At 40.8% G+C, this 17,540-nt stretch overlaps 1 protein-coding gene across 13 annotated transcripts in view; it reads right to left on the bottom strand.

Annotated features, from left to right (window-relative positions):
- sgip1a (SH3GL interacting endocytic adaptor 1a) overlaps positions 1-17,540 on the bottom strand; it is an 89,556-nt gene that overhangs the window by 32,506 nt on the left and 39,510 nt on the right. For 7 of the 13 annotated variants that reach the window (XM_078168936.1, XM_078168942.1, XM_078168944.1 and 4 more), the window contains 6 exons: positions 3,891-3,954; positions 2,843-2,867; positions 2,677-2,697; positions 2,056-2,118; positions 1,482-1,545; positions 372-550 (listed from right to left, as the gene is read on the bottom strand). In XM_078168936.1, the coding sequence (XP_078025062.1) occupies positions 372-550; positions 1,482-1,545; positions 2,056-2,118; positions 2,677-2,697; positions 2,843-2,867; positions 3,891-3,954 (416 nt within the window). Of the gene's footprint in view, positions 1-371; positions 551-1,481; positions 1,546-2,055; positions 2,119-2,676; positions 2,698-2,842; positions 2,868-3,890; positions 3,955-5,064; positions 5,114-17,540 lie in introns of those variants that run through there. The other 6 variants (XM_078168939.1, XM_078168941.1, XM_078168949.1 and 3 more) reach the window with 3 other exon arrangements.

The raw sequence follows: 17,540 nt of genomic DNA, 5'->3' as shown, positions 1-17,540 counted from the left end.
GTAATTTTAGTCTAGGGTTTAAACCAGAGACATTACGCAACATTCAATACTGGATTATTAAAACAAACTAGTTGTGTTGTAATGTAAAGACCAGAAAAAGGTGAAGCAGTGATCCATCCATCCACTGCAGAGAAAGATAGTAGCTCAATAGATACTAGCACACACAACATCATGCAGCACCTTAGTTGGAAAAACGTGAACAACTCACATGCATGCCCAACATATCTGTGCACAAAAAACAATCTAATTTTACATCTTCAGAAGCAGGAGTGATTCACACATGCACATAATAACCACCGAAACCATCTAATACGCAGCCATCTGTTAATGAGAGCCAGCAGTGAGAGGGCAGCGACGTCAGAGCCACTCACCATAGGAGACGGGGACAGGGCTATGTTGCCTATGGAGGCTTTGAGCTCGTCGACCGAGGGCGCCGACACTACACGATCGGCCGGCAGTGGCTTGATCTTGATTTTGAATTTCTTCCTGTGGTCCTCCTCTTCTTCCGACTCATCGGAGGAAAAGAAGTGGGGCTTTTTGGTGATGGGTGGTAGCGCGGCGTCAAAGAAAAGCAATGTTTCTTTCCATCCTTAAACTGATATCTTGACGTTCAACTTGCCTAATATTATAAAGGCCATTACATGATTATTTCAGTAACTACATCCCTAGTAAAACTAGCCTCCCTGGTCTACACTAGAAACAAAAATAACCTCTCCGCAAGGCTGATAAAGTGGAGTACCCATTACCTATTGAAACCTAAATATTACCGCTAAACTAACTGACAGGTTGGGCAATCCTAACCTTAACCTAATACAAGTTACAACTTAAATTTGGTGCATGCCTGCCCACAGGATGGAGGTGCATGGCCTTAATCAGATCAAATTTTCAACCCACTGAAGAGGGTTTTGCAAAGTGATGAATACAGTCTCATCATCGTAACAAACAGAGCATCACCTCTGCTCAATATGAGACGACTGTCTGGGGAATCAGTGTATTGACTAGAGTGATATTTTCACGCTTCAGAAAGACGTTATGGGGCTCTTCTCAAACACTTCTCTGCAACTTCCTGCTCACATCTGGTGCATCAATGAATCATTCTTCTGTAGCTGTGTTACGCGTTGCACCACATTACCTTTATTTAGATCTTTGTTAATTGAATGTTTTAACATTTTGATAAGCAGTTGACGCACTTTGACATCATTGTACATCGAGTGAAGTTTTTTTTTGTGAGTGGATTTTTTTTTTTTTTTTTTTTTTTAACAACATGAGGATAATTGCTTTTATAGATTTGTTTCCACTGATTTGGCAGCCGCAGCAGAATGATGCACCACACAAACTGATCTCTATCAGTGAGCACCAATGTAACAAATCCTGTACTAATAATGGAAGCAATCCATTTTTGGTGGGCCAGAGTAAATTGGCAGAGAAAAATAGGACAAATTAATTCTATCAGATGACAAATCAAGCAGTGCAGAGGATATCTCCTTCTTCCGAGTCCTCGTCAGGTCTGATGCTGTAGCCCTCATCGTCCACCTCAGGAGAGTTCTGAAACACAAAGAGGGACTCAATATAAATCTCTTGGAGAGTGTGAATGATGTTATTAGTTACACAGTGCTGTGATATCACTTCGGCCAATACAATGCTAACAAACAAAATGCAGTCACCTCAAAAAGTACTGTCAGTTAATAAGCTACAGTTGACACATTTAATCAATATGTTGTACTGAGGCTTCTGGTCCTAATAAATGCTATGTTCCCTGCTCAATGAAACACGACCACATGCATATTGACAAAGTCATGATCTGGATCTAAAATGTATGTAATTGAAGGTTGCAAATAGTAAACCCATTGACTTGACTTACTATCTGTAACCACTTTTAACATGCTATGTTTACAGAGTTGTCAATAGCAAATTGATTTTACAATAATATGGATCAATACAATAAGCCCATTCACTGCAAATTAAAACAAAGCAGCAGTTTTCAGGGTGAGCTGGTGCCGACCATGTTGAAACACTGTTTAAAATCAGCAGAAAAATAGTAATCCTATTACTTACATATCTGTCCCAGTCGATATCTCCATAGAAGCCATTAGGGGCCCCGTTGGTCTTCTTCTGAGACTAGGAAGAAAGAGACACTTTGATTAAAATCCCACCCGGACAGTGAGGGTACGTTATGTTCTACTGCACTACCAATGAATGTATTTTTTACTGTTCAGTGAAACTGTATTGCAACTATTTCTGCCCTATAAACCTTGATGCTGCGTACTCTGGAAGTCATGTCATTTGAGACTCAGTTCCCTATTTCCCTTTTACAAGGTCGTAATTTGTTCTGTTTTCTGCACTTGGTCACTAACGATCTGATGATGACGATGATTACTGTTATTATCCAGCACGCTGCAAATTGTCCAACAGTGCTGGATAATATTTCAAGATTTAGGTCTCTCTGAGCTACCCCAAAGGATTCAGGGGAATATCCTGTTGCCCTTTATAGTTTTTTTTTTCTCAAAGCCTTCTCAGAGAGCCTGCTAATGAAACAATAGCTGAAACAGCAACACTGGCGGTTGACTGAGCTGAAGATAGTGCTGTGATGTCTCCAATCAGTCTAACCTCTAAGCTCTAGACTAACTAATCTAGAGATTAATCTACTCCAAAGGACTACAGACTACAGTTCAGTACCGATTCAACCTCGTGGGGTTCCTGGCAAGTAAAAAGAAAACACAAAATAAATAATCAACCTCACAATCACCAGTCTTAATTTCCTCCAGTAACACACATGTAGTGAATAGTTAATTTATAAATGAAATAACTGGCTGATATATATTAAATATTTTCTGTTACTTACACTGCCGTCTCTGTCTGGGGACCCCCTGTGAGAATTTAAAGAAACAGAGAAGAAAGGAGTGCATGAAAGTCACTTAACACATGAGCTCTTCATCTTGAAATCAAGTGCTTTGCTAATTAGTCAAGCCGAAATATTTAAAAGGGGGTATTCAAGGAAAACCTTTTCACGCCACCAAACTCAAACACTTATTCACTCACACATCACACTCTCAGATATCACAGCACACAATCCTTTAACAGCAAGTCGAAGTGTCTCATGCACAGTCACAAACTGGCTGTAAAACCATTGAGCTTACAAAGATTCTGCAAGCTGACCACGTACTTCATGAGTGAACTAACTGGTCTATTATGTCTCATTTTGATTTCACTGTATTTCATTATTTCAGAACTATTTTTTTTTTTTTTTTAAGATTATTTTTTTGGGCTTTTTGCCTTTAATGTACAGGACAGAGTGAAATGGGGTGAGAGAGAGAGCGGGGGGTGACATGCAGCAAATGGTTGCAAGCCGGAGTTGAACCTGCGACCGCTGCAGCAAGGCATCGCCTCTGTACATGCCGGCACTATCCACTACGCTACCAACGCCCCCAGAACATTTTTTAAATTACAGATAATAGTCTAAATTATGGGATATTATGGATTAAGTCTGGTCATTATTTTGTGAAATCGATAAAAACATGCCACACAGGATTCATACTGGGAGTTTAACAGATCCATTGATTCAGTACAATACACAATACACCACTGTGGCTCATAATTGACTGGCGGACTCTCAAACTGTGCATGTTCAATGGAGGCAGCTGTCAAACACTGACTTGATGAAACCTGCACTTAATACTAATCCTGTAAATCTAGGCTAATCCTTTCATTCTGCCGTAACGTATATCCAAGACCTGCTGCCATACAATATTTGTTCCTCTTAAAATAACTCAAATTCAGAGGTTTCAGTCAGCTCTCTGCTCCACTGCACAGCATCATTGTACTTTCAGCAGTGGAACAACTGATGTGCTTGGCGTTCATGCAGCACACCAGTTAGGAGCATCAGCACTTACGTGGAGTCATTGTCCTTTTCTTTCTTCCGTATCCCGAAGGCCTTCCTGGTACGTTTTTTCAATCCTGAGAAGAAAGAAGAGAACGAGGGGTGAATTATTGCATGAAGAGAGACTGAAAGGTGGTGTCTGTGGGTGGGCTAAAGTGCAGGTGGGGTCAGCTGTGCTGCATCTGTCATCCAGGAGATTAAAGACAGTGTTTTTATGTATTATTGAGTGACTGGCTGCATCCCTGTGAAGGTAAACACTTGCTTTTAAAACTAAAATTGTGTTCATGGTCATCCCAGATGGACAGACAGCCTTGCAATCCTCAAGGCATCTTTTTTGGAATGGAAAAATCATTAGCAGTGAGAAATCAATGCGCCAAGAATTTAACAAGAATCGCTATGGAGAGCAGTGTAGCACAGAGGAACCTGTTGTTTGGTCAGACAGCTGATCATATACAAAACTTCAATCCATAATGCTACAGAAAGCAGGGGAGATCCCTTATGTGCTGACTCGCCTGAGTCAGCAACTGACCCACCACATCTACTGTAAACACGACGGTGTGGTTTAGACCAAGGCAAATGATCGACAGCTGCTCTAATGGAGCCACTCAGCAGCGCTATCATTAAGCAACAAGTCTGACAGTGTGTTCTGGCCTTGAGAAAAGTTTCGGTAACTTTTCAGGGGGAAAAAAGCCTTAAATGCAAAATCGGGACCTTGAAACAAACACTAAATTTTCTGCTGTAAAGAAAATGGACGGTATGCACATCCAACCCCAGGTGGGTGCGTGATAAAAGCTGCTTCCAATGAAAAGAGAAGTAGTCCGTCCACACATGGAACACCACAACCTCCCATTTCAGAGTTTGAGCTTAATTTTCTCTGCTCAACAAAATGAAAAATGTAGTTTTCACTACAGATTTGAAGACATGGTTTGTTTTCTAGTTTTTCACAAAATCTTTTTCAACAACAACTCAAGCTTCACTACACTATCAGGACAACACTAGACTGAAGCAACAATCAACTCCATTGTATTGAGCAAGGGAAACTTGAAGAAAGTCAAATCACAATCCATCTCTAGTTTATTCCAGTTCCAAAACAAATTTAGTATGATTAATTTGATCAAATTTAATTTAATTTTTCTCTACAATTATGCCAAACAAACAGATCTCACATGCTCTTGGCTTGTTCTTACCCCAGATGAAAGCCCAGTTGTCCCCCTCCATTTCTTTACTGGTAATTCCTTCACTCTCATTCTTTCATCACATCAGCTCATGACCAACCTATCTCTTCCTCATACCATATGCAAGTATACACTGAGCCTCGAAGCAGGAACCTGATGCTACCTCTCACTACCCCCCAACACACACACACACACACACACACACACACACACACACACACACACAGTATCATGATCCTGTTCTTGATCTGTGTCTGTCTGGTGCTCAATATTCAACACCAGTGACTTCATTCATGAATTAAAGACAAATGTCATCATTTCCTAAATTTCATGCAATTTCCTTACTACGCTAATCTTTGCATCAGCAAGGCTGCAGCCAAAATGGGAAATCGATCCAGAAAGACCTGCAGGCCATGAGGAGTCGCACTGAGACGTACCCTCTCATTGATCTTGCTAACATATTCCACCTTGTATCCTGTGAACAGACATTGTCACAGCTCAAGTAAATAGCCACCTTCAGAGGAAATGCACACACATAAATATGTACAGCATGATGGCACATTCACAAATACAAAGGCTTATCCCTAAATACATAAAAGGTAGGCACACACGTTCCTGCAGACGTTTTGAGAGCATGGGCTCTAGTTTCCCGGCGCAGTGCAGGGTGGCGAACCCTGTGCAGAGCTAGTTTCGAGCAGTGCAACCCGAGGCGTGCTCAGTTTGGTAGTTTGGCAGACCGAGGTGCACTGAGATGGGTGTGGCGGCGCAGCAGGGGGAGGTGTCAATGGATCCAGCTTGGTGCAGTGACAGTTTCGTGCCAAAAGGCTTCGCCAAAGGTGCGCTAAAAGCTTGCCAGCTGAAACCAGGTCTACTGTCAGTGCAGGCGGAGCGCAGCCGGTGTTAGCCGAAGTTTGGCTGACCGGCGGACAGCGCACACACGTCACCACAACCTCACAGGCAGGTTTCCAGAATATCAGGCACATTAACAATGCAATAAATACCCAAAAAACCACTATTCTATGCAACTATCTGCAATCAGCACATAAATGTATCTCTATATTGACTGTCCCATCACATCTGATGTCAGATCAAAGGGGATTGGCACTGTTTGGCACGTTTGGCACGCGTAATGGAAACCCAACCTGATTTGATTAACACAGTTGCAAACTAATGAGTTCACACCCCTCTCAGCCAACCACAAACAGCCACAGCATCAGATAGGGAGTATATATTCAGCATCTGTCATCTTAGAAAAGTCAAAAGAAAAGAAACAGAGTGAGACTGCGAGAGAGAAAGAGAGAGCGTGCACGCATGAGAGAAACACAACATTGATTTACAATTGTGGTGACCTCCTCCCAGGCTACCTTTGCATCATCAGCCCGTGGAGGTCTGCTCGCAGTTCTGTATATTCGGACACTGCAAGCTTGGACCTCCCGGACCAAAACATCAGTTTCCTCCTGGGAGAAGTTTGGCTGTCTGAGCTGCTGCTCTCTTCTGCAATGGCGAATTGAGACTGTCATTACGCCTTCGCGCGGCGCATTTAAGGGCGAGGAGAGGGGCTCATTTGATTGGTGTGATGTGTGTAAAACCCACTCCACGCCTTCTCTCCTACCTCTTTCCGACTTGCACAGGTAGGAGGGACGGAGGTGGGAAAGAGGAGTAGCTGCAGCAGGCGCACGGTGTGCCAAACTTACAAAATCCGTCTGGCCACACCCAGTTGGCAAAGCGCAGGTGCGCTGCGCCCCCACCTCGCCCGGTCTGCGAAACTAGAGCCCCATATGTTGACATGCACTCATATCAGGAAACAGAGCTTGATGAATATTCTTGACACTATAGGTGATCAAATATAAGGAAGCAGCACCTGTCTCTATAAAAGCTACCAGTCATTTCTCAGACGGAGGGTAAATAGATCATAAACATGTGAGACGTGCAACATATCTCACAAGTTGGACAGTTCCAAATCAATCATAAATTGGGAAATGAACGAGGCAAATAATGACTAAGTGCAATACTTTTTTCAGTATCTTTTAAAGAACAATATTTTTGTAGGGAGAGTGCAAAAACTATCATACTGTCTGTGTGGGTGCTTGTGAGTACGTATGTGTTGTTTGGACATTCTGCTGTATTTTACTGCTACTGCACAAAGAAAATTTGCACACTCGTGCTTACATACAGACACCTCCTCCCCATAACTGAGATCAGGTTTTATCCCCAAAGTAGTGAAGGTTTCATTTCTGTAAAGCCAGACCACAGATTTCTTCTTTCAGTCTGTGGCTTGACAGTTTCACTTTTACTGATCTTGGCGAGGCATCTGTCAGAGGTCTCAGGATGAGGACGCAGTGTGCCCTCTCACTCTGAAGCTTAATAGAGGGAGGGAGCTTTAATTGGTCCTTCAACAGCTGTTCTGCAAAGCCATAAAATTTCGACATTTCAGTGACAGCTTCTATAGATTCTTTTTGACATTGCTAAGTCAATTATCTCAACAGCTGCTTCATTTTTTTTTAAAGTTTATTCATTTATTTTGTGCCTGACATCATTCATAAGAAACATCTTTTTCCTGTCGTGGCAAGTTTAGATTCTGCATGAGGCCTAGTTTTCTCCTTGCATCATAGCAGCACCTTCATTTTTACCCTAGGGACCATCGAGGCAAACCAAATTGAACGCATTTTTAAGATTCCGAGAGCTGTCTGTTTTTAAAATGTGCTTCCATTTCAGCAGGCTGCGTTTAATCCAATTTGTCAGAAGCACATTTCTTTATGCTGACATCTTGTTTCAGGCTTAAGTTGATGTCTTCAGTAAATATTTCTCTATATTTCTTGCCCCTCTATTGGCCTCTCTTCTTTTTTCCTTAGGTCTGTTTCCCTCTCCTATAAATCCAGTATTGCCCCCAAGCTAGAGCTGACAGGTTTACAGCTGAACTAATGAAAGAGTGGTTTGTTCCGAGGTGACAGTGTGCACACTGCAGTAGGACCATGGCTACACAAAGTCTATATTCTGCACAACATGGGATTAAAATCTGCATTATCATTACACTTTATTTCATTGTAATTGTCTTTACCCTTCCCCCCACTGTCTTTGTTTATCGATATTTTCCTTTCATTTTATTGTTGAATATACTTATGAGAAAATTAGAAGAACAAAAACAGCTGGCAGACTGCCAAAAATTATGCAAAAAAGAGGCATAGGAGCAGAATACAGACAACAGACATCCTACTGACTTGCCTTATGGCGTATCTGTTTGCTGCTCTTTTAAAAAGTCTATTGTCTACAGATTTTTATTCCTCTATTTGGCTATTTGGAGTTGGGAAAAACTCACACTAATGATACAATTTATAAATAACCAGAAAAATGTAACCTGAATTCTTCAGATCATTCTAAGGCTTAATATTTTAATCTCTCTCGTTTTCACAAATGATTCAACCCACCAGCGTACTTTGAAAATAATGCAATAAATTATTATCCCATGTCCAAAGTAAAGCAGGACCTAAATGTGATTGGTTGATGTTGATGTGAAAGAATACATGAATGTGTATGGCAGGGGTTAATTAAGCGGAGAAGGAAATAACAGAGCGTGCGGTACACACTGTTTAATGACTTAATGGCTTCCGTTCAGAGGGATGCTAGCACAAGTGCTAACGTAATTAGTGGTCTCATCTCAAGACACAGTAATGTAATTCTAGGAAAAGCCAAAGGACATAAAGCCAAACAGGACAGGACACTGCCAAACCTAAAAAAAACACTACATGACAACTGATGAGCAACAGCACACTGACATTCAAACATTTAGCTCTGGGAAGCACCTACAAAAAAAAACACAAAGACTATTATTTTATAGGACTTAACAGTAATTTCTGAGGACTTTTTTTTTTCAAAATAATGTTTATTTGGTCTCTGAAAAGAGTTTAGAATGAGGGGATAATTTTGGAGGAGTGGGAAGCTAACTTTAGAGAGGATCCAAGAAGTGAAAGCAAACTCACAACAGGAGGAACTACACCCAGAGCAGCAAAGAGTGTGTTATTATTTTAACTGTGAGGTCCACCCTTCAACCTACAGGAAGAGGTTGGCATTAACACTGCCTTTAATGAAAAGGACCATCTTGAAACACAGCAATTATACCTTTCTCCCTTTGTTGAATCGAGTGCATATGCACATCGGCTAATTTTAAGCCTTAGAAAGTCAACTTAGACAGCACTCCTCCATTCTAAATATAGAAAATACTTAAAATATTACTACTTATGGGCAAGCATATATTGGAAATAATGTCAGGCAGACAATCCAAATAAGACAGTTAGTGTTGCTATATGGTGGCATGCCACTATGTGTTTGGTGGTTAATTCGGCCCTTAAAAATACACTGATAAAAAAAGCAGCAGTTGGTTATTTTGGTGAAAGAAACACACAATAAAATCCAACACTGCAATCACATTTATGGATTTGATTTAGGAGGAAACTTCCTGCTGTCCAATGCCCAGTGAATCTGTCCAATCAATCAACTGTAGGTTGTTTTCCTATTGGAGTACCATAAGTAAATATTGCTTTAAATCAGTCTACAACTAAACGATGTAATTGAGTATGTGCACTATAGTTATCTATGATTGTGATTTCCTGTGGGTTTGCATATGTCTGCTTCTGCCAGGAGTTTCTGGTACATTAGCCTAAGCTACATTAGCCACAGAGTCAGAGAGTTAAACTGGAAGTGAATTTGTATTTCCTAGGATAGCGATGGCATGACCTACCCTACTCTCCCTCTAAATGGCCAGTACTTGTTGTATTTGTTGGTTGGGTTGGTTAGGTTTAGGTAAAAAGACTGGTTAAGGTTAGGGTAGGAATGTCAGGGTAAGCTAATCAGAGGCAGAAGAAAGAAGAGTAGGGTGGGTCATGCTTTCGCTATCCCAGAAAATGCAAATCCGCAAACTGTAAGGGACATCATAGTCTGGGTACATACAGTCAGGTCCATAATTATTTGGACAATGATACAGTTGTCATCATTTTGGCTCTGTACACCACCACAATGGGTTTTAAATGAAACAATGAATACCTGCTTAAAGTGCAGACTCTCAGCTTTCATTTAAGGCTTTTTTCAAAAATGTAGTATGAACCGTGTAGGAATGACAACCATTTCTTCACACAGTCCCCCAACTTTAAGGGCTCATAAGTATTTGGACAAACTAACATAATCATCAATTAAACAGTCAGTTTTAATACTTGGTTGCAAATCCTTTACAGTCAATGACTGCCTGAAGTGTTGGACACATAGGCATCACCAGATGCTGGGTTTCTTCCCTGGTGATGCTCTGTCAGCCCTTTACTGCAGCCGTCTGCACTTCCTGCTTGTGTTTTGGGTGTTTTGGGTGTTTTGCCCTCAGTTTTGGCTTCAGCAAGAGAAACGCACGCTCAATTGGATTCAGGTCAGATGATATGACTTGACCATTGCAGAACATTCCATTTCTTTGCCTTAAAAATGTCTTTGGTTGCTTTTGCAGTATGCTTCAGGTCAATATCCAACTGCACTGTGAAGCATCGTCTAATGAGTTTTGAAGCATTTGGTTGAAGACATTTTTAAGGCAAAGAAGTGGAATGTTCTGCAATGGCCAAGTCATATCATCTGACCTGAATCCAATTGAGCATGCGTTTCTCTTGCTGAAGCCAAAACTGAGGGCAAAACACCCAAAACACAAGCAGGAAGTGCAGACGGCTGCAGTAAAGGGCTGACAGAGCATCACCAGGGAAGAAACCCAGCATCTGGTGATGCCTATGTGTCCAACACTTGAGGCAGTCGTTGACTGTAAAGGATTTGCAACCAAGTATTAAAACTGACTGTTTAATTGATGATTATGTTAGTTTGTCCAAATACTTATGAGCCCTTAAAGTTGGGGGACTGTGTGAAGAAATGGTTGTCATTCCTACATGATTCATACTACATTTTTGAAAAAAGCATTAAATGAAAGCTGAGAGTCTGCACTTTAAGCAGGTATTCATTGTTTCATTTAAAACCCATTGTGGTGGTGTACAGAGCCAAAATGATAACAACTGTATCATTGTCCAAATAATTATGGGCCTGACTGTATGTACAAAAATGCAAATCACATACCCATTTTGGTAAAAAAAAAAAAAATAAAATCATATGGCTTTCGTATACGTGTTTAGATATAAAAGTATTCAATTATCTTCTTAAACTCTCATTTGTTGCTTCAATATCTTCAGAAGCTGATCACATTTTCCAAATCTAATTCAGTGCTTGTATCATTTATATTTCACCCTAAAAGTGTAAAACATGTTGGTGTTTATAACCCTATGTAGTATGCATGTCAGAGCATGCTCAGGTAGGAGAACGGCATGACAGAATTAAAGTGTCAAAGTGGTGCGCTGGGTTGTTCTGGGTATTGAGTCAAGCTGTTGACTAAGCACGAGGAGAAGCATGTGGATCCACTGACAGGCAGGCAGACAAGGAGACAAGTAATTAGTAGAACAGGACGAAGGCTGGCGGGCCCCTAAACAAGCAGACAGAAAAGAAACCTGCAGACAGACAGGCTGGAGGAAACAAGGAAACGGCAAGCACTAAGACAGGCAGACTGAAACACAGTAGACAAATGGAGAGACAGACAGGCATATTGCAAACTAGAGGTTTAAAAGGCTTTTTTGTTGGAGTGACTCATCTCTCCTCCTGGCCCCGAGAGGCAGGAGGGGGAGGCAGGTGAGGAGAGAAAAGCTCAACACATGTATGTTACAGAAAGACAGAGCAGAAGAGAGTGAAGATATGAATATGAAGCAACATTTTAATATTTCATTTATGCAGAGAGATGTCAACTAATCTCATAGACACAAACACAGTGTCATAGAATGTAACTCAAACAAGGCAGGGCACAGAGTCTCCCACTGTTGGTCACATCATATCTCTACTGGCACAGGAAGGAAGAAGTCATTTAGTCAGTTTTCCCCACCTACATTTTCCCTGATAGTCTCAGGATTTAAGGCACCACTTTTCCAACCTTTCTGCCTTTCTGACAGAGTAGGCAGAGAGGCGAGGCGCTGTCTATGGAAATGTCCCCCTTGTCTCATTACCTGGCAGCACAAACAAAAGCTAGAGACGACATAGCATAAGAAAACCTCCAGAAATGGCCATCGACAGCCATCACCTTCAGCCTCACTGTGTGTTTCAGCCTGTGTCAGTGTGGCAGAGAAAAGACAAAGAGAGAGTGTCAGTTTGCGTTTGTGCCTGTGGATGCTAAAATTAGGCCTCGACTGTACTGTCCAGGTGGCTGCACTGTGAGCTATCAACTGAAACACTTGCAGAAACAACGTATAAGCGACACATACAGACACGGACAGGATTTAGATGGTACACGTCTATTTTGCTGCACGGATGCACCCTTTGAAAACAAAAAGAGATATTTCATCCAGTGACGTCAGCCACCTCTAAGGAAAGTGGGTCAGGGCCAGAAACTATATAGCAGCATTCTGGCAGTGCAGAGATGAACAAAAGATGTTTGAGTGTGCCAGAATGGTGATGATGCATCCATCTGTGCACTTGCTCTGATTCCACTCTTTATGTGTGGTTTCATTTATTTCTGCTTATTTTATATGGACGGATAAATCAGCATAAGCATTTAATGATGCTGTGGATTATTATCGCTTGATCTGTAATTATGAATTTGATTAATTGATAAATATCTGCTCTATGAAATGATAGAAAGTAAAAGTAAGTAAAAGTGGCCATCATAGATGCGCTTGCTTTGTCTGACTATAATATAAAGCAGATTAATTAAGACTTTTTTTAAAACAAAAATGCAGAAAAAATACAACTACAACTAATTAAATGTGAATTTTAGTTTTCTGCATTTTCCATGACAGTAAACTGAATAATCTGGGTATTTTGACTGCTGGTTGGTGGGGGGAAAAAGAAATTTAAGTATGTCAGTTTGTACTCTGGCAGAATATGTTTGGCATATTTCACCATTTTTTGATAAAGACCAAGTGATTAATCAATTTATCGTAACAGTAACTGGCAAATCAATGAACAATGACAATAACTGATAGCAAGCCCAGCTGGAAACAGTGCATATTTTGACTTCAACTCTTATTCGAATATCAGAATTGTCCATCAATACCCAAATTATTTCAGACTACATGTTACAGCATTGGCTGTAAGATTATTTGCAGCACATGTCCGTCCATCTTGTCTTCCACCCCCATCATTGTTCTTCATCTCTTCCCCTCATCCTCCCTCACTCCCGTCTCTATAAACAGCCAGCACTCATGGTTCCCATCCCCAGGCTCCAAATAGCATCCACCAAGGACTGTGTGGCAAACGACCCAGCTGCCGAGCCAACAAAGTGGCTTTTAACATGGATTTTCACCACAAAGACACGGGGTAAAGATGTATTTTCCACCAGTCAGTCCATTTATTGACACAAGACTTCCATAGATCAGAGGGGCAGATATGGGAACCAAGTGCCCTCTCCACCTCCAGCTGGTACTTAAAGCGCTCCTGCTCATGCCACAGGCTGATACTTCCATTATTCCCAACAAAGTCTGCCTGTCACATATAGACAGCAAATGAACTATTTCTTACTAGATAATGTGACTCATAATGAAGTTATCTTTTCAGTGCGTGACTATTAGTTTGCAAGATTCAGTTAAAGATACATGCTGTGTAAGTATAAGCATATCACTCAAAGCATTAGCAAATCATAAATGGGATTTTTAGCTCTTGAGAATCAGCAGAGATCATTGCTCCGAGCTCTTTTCACAACACTCATAGTTCATTGTTTTGCCAATTTCAGTGCCGTCTTTTCTACATTTACAGACACTGAATGTCGTTTGAAGCTTCTAAACTTCACGCTATCTGGGCTACAACTTCAGGGCAGCCTATAGTTGGTTGGGAACACTTTTTTTTTTTTTTTTTTTTTGTTAACACAAGCTCCTTCAAATGTCTCCATAAAAAAGTGTCTGTATGGGTGTTGTCAGAGTACAGTTGTCAAAACCCCTGCTAGGCCTCCGACTCTCCCCTGGAGATGAGTCCCCGGCTATTTCAGTCATGTCGTCCTATCAAAACAGATCACCACAGCCGCCACTGAGGGGAAAAAACAAAAAGTAGAAATCCTCCCTTCTTCTTTCATCCACATTAATCTGACAGTACCCAGAAATGTCATCTGTAGCCGCCCAGCTGAAACCCATTACCATAGGAAGATGAAATAGCAAGGCGAGAAAAATATCCTCTTTTCTATGCATGCTGCATTTCATAGCCACAGTCACCTGGCACATTGGCTTAGGTGTGAAGTGATGTTCAACAATCAGTTCAGCTACAGCAGTCATTTCAGAGACGCTGGGCAAAAGTAAAGCCATCAGTCTTATTTGGGTGTCTTTTCCCAAAATGTATGCTCTTTGAGCACATTGGCCTCTATCACCAGCGTGCTGTGTGCTCGCTAAATGGGCCTGCTATTGCTCATTCCTCATGATAATGGTTCTACTCCCATACAAGTTTTTATAGAGATGCATAATGCTGTTTTAAAATGGCATAACAAAGTTACAGATGAATGGTTTTGTGCATTTTGAGATACATTTGCATTTACTAAATAAATACACATCCCTCTCCTGCATAATCCAACACACTGAAATGGATAGAAAAACACTTGATGGTTGATGGTTACCGGTAAGGTGCTAGTTGGCTGTGCGACAGCAACCTGAAGATCAGCCTCCGAAAGATAATTTGGCAGAAATGTTTTCTTGCCTCCTTTGGGACAGTGAGGCCACATATGATGTCAGCTGGTGTGATATCGTCTGGTTTTCAAGGCTGTTTAGGCGGGCGTTTAAGCTGTTGGCTAGACAGCAAATAACAAATGTAAGACACCTCCCGGTCGAGTGGATTCATCAGCCCACGGGGATTGTGACAAGTTCACCTTTTTTGGCATCGCATTGTCACATGTCTGTCCCTGCTTTATAATCATCATTGCAGATGCAACATCAGTAAACAGCAGTTCAGCAGCAGGAGATGTGATCAAATAGCTGTGTGTTAGAAATTCAGAGACATGTTAAATTATGTAACACATCTACAAATATATTACACAAGATATTATACAAGCACTTCATTGGGCTTCCATTCTGTTGAATTTCTTTCAGGCCACTGCAGCCTTGTCTTTCTGAAATGACTGAAAGCACACATTCCATTTCCAAAACTACAGCAACCTTCTTATGTCTGATGTAAAATTTAACATCCTGAGTCTGGAACGTCTGTAACAGGCAGAAAAATTAAGTTGTTTATCATGATACAAAAAACTACGATGCTACAATTACTGCAGTGCACAGAGAAGGTGGACAGAAGCGCTACTTGCACTTAAAAAAGTTTTCCTGATATGTCTGTCGACCTTCAAAGACGAATTCGATTTAAATATTTCCTCTTTCTCCTGAAGGTCCCTGCTTGTGTTCTGGCTCAGGACTATGACTACAAGGACCTTTATTATCGCTCCTCTCATTTAAGTGAGGCTTAAGATAGACATGGAGATGAGTTCTCAGTGCTTCATTCTGGCTCAGTTACAATCACATATTGATGCAAAGTTTCCTGGTTTTCTAAGATGAAGTACACAATATACTTTACACTGAACAGACTAGGCAGCTTCATACAGGAAAGTACAGTATAATAAGGTAAAATGATGCACACTGTTGCCAACAACTTATATTGCAGAGTGCTAACAGCAAACCAAACTAAGTCAATCAAATTAATGTCAAATATTTTTATACAATACAAGTGCTATATGTACAAATATGAAATGAAAAGATAAAAAATGTCGAAGAAAGACAAATTGTTTGTGAAAATCTGTGTGAGTAAATGAAAAAAAATCCTGGTCACTAATCAACATGATCCCTCTGTGTTTATTGACATGTGATCTGTGTTTACTGATCAATGTTTCGATCCTACAAGCATGCTTGTCAGGATTATCTGTCTACTACAGCACAGCAGCGCAGAGGAACCAGCATAACAACAGTAGAAATGAGACACATTATTTCAAGCCACTTCTTTGTTTTTCAAAAGACTGCAAGGGTTGCCAATACTGCTGATTTCACTGAGAATCCAGATGTAGCTCTATGTTGCTTTTGGCCACATTCAATACAACGTTTTGAATTGCTGGTTTAACAACTCTCATAAAACCTCCCAAAATACTAGTTCATACAAAACTGTTTACATTTGCTCACAGCCCAGGGGTTACAACAAGCCAGATGTATTCTAGCATCCTATCACAGGACGGTGGAGAGCTGGAATAACTGGTCAACAATGTCAAACAACTGGTGAGCAAAGGACAGTTTCTGTAATTTACAGACCAAACCAGAGCCAAGACATTAACAGAAACATTAACAGATTAATATTCTTTTGCCACAAGTGTCAAAAAGGGTGATAAAACTAGGATGTCCATGCCGTTGTTGTTCACTAGAGTCAGCAACAGTTTGCTAGCATTTTAGTCATAAAAGGACAATAAGGTAATACTAATATAAAAGCATCTTGTTGTACGTTTGTTTTGGAGTTTTTCTGCCTATCATTTGATTCACAGAATGTATTCTAAGATTGTTGGAAAGTAAACATGCTAAATACATAAATGACTTAAGTGTCCAGAGATTTTTCTCCTTTTAAATATCAAATGCAGTGATTCAAAGTAAATGAGCCAAAAGGCAAAAGACAGTGTGGGTGTACAATGAAGTGTGATTCATAGATGAGAGGATGGCTAGTTTTTATTTTTTTTAAAACCAGGAGATCTGTGTTTGCACTGATGTATGAACTCTCCATTGTGCTGAGAAGGAGCTGGAGAAGGAGGAGGGCGAAAGATGGAGGGTCTGTGGTGAGAAAACATTATCCACACACACACACACACACACACACGAAGCAAACACAAGCCCACATTTCATATGAGTCACTGATGAATCAATTTTACAATTTTACAGAGCAGACTGGGCAGATTAAGATTAACCAACAGAAACATGAACAAAGCCCCCTAGCAGCTGTTCACACACTCATAATGTTTCTAATATCTTACAGTATCAAAGCGTTGGACACAATTTCAAGTTTGTCCTGAGGGTGGATGGTCTACAAGCTAAAGAGAGCAATAAATAACATAAGAAAAGGCCTGCACACCATAGCTCCCTTGAGTGCAATTTATTAGAACATCCACAAGTGATGTTTCGAGCTAATGCTTTTCTTCAGACTTAGCTGTATGTATAAAGACATCTTAGTAACAAGCAAAAGAGGAAAGGCTATAATGTCACCAAAATTAAAAACTCTCCTTGTGCTTAACTGACCAACTGACCTTTCTGAGGCCCCACAACTACTGGAGCAAAAATACAAGGAGAAGATAAACACAAAGAGCTTGTGGTGAGTTTTGTCACAAAACTGTGGAGTGTCTCAGTGGCCACATAAAGGAAAGCAAAAAGACCAAAGCACACACAGTGGGGAGAGCAGGGGACACCAAGCAATACTAGATATAATGCCATTTACGGAGCCTT

This window comes from Epinephelus lanceolatus, chromosome 6 (genome assembly GCF_041903045.1).
Source record: "Epinephelus lanceolatus isolate andai-2023 chromosome 6, ASM4190304v1, whole genome shotgun sequence".
In the NCBI taxonomy this organism is placed as follows: Eukaryota; Metazoa; Chordata; class Actinopteri; order Perciformes; family Serranidae; genus Epinephelus; species Epinephelus lanceolatus.
Note: the sequence above shows the minus strand (reverse complement) of the source record. Positions and strands in the feature narration are given on the sequence as shown.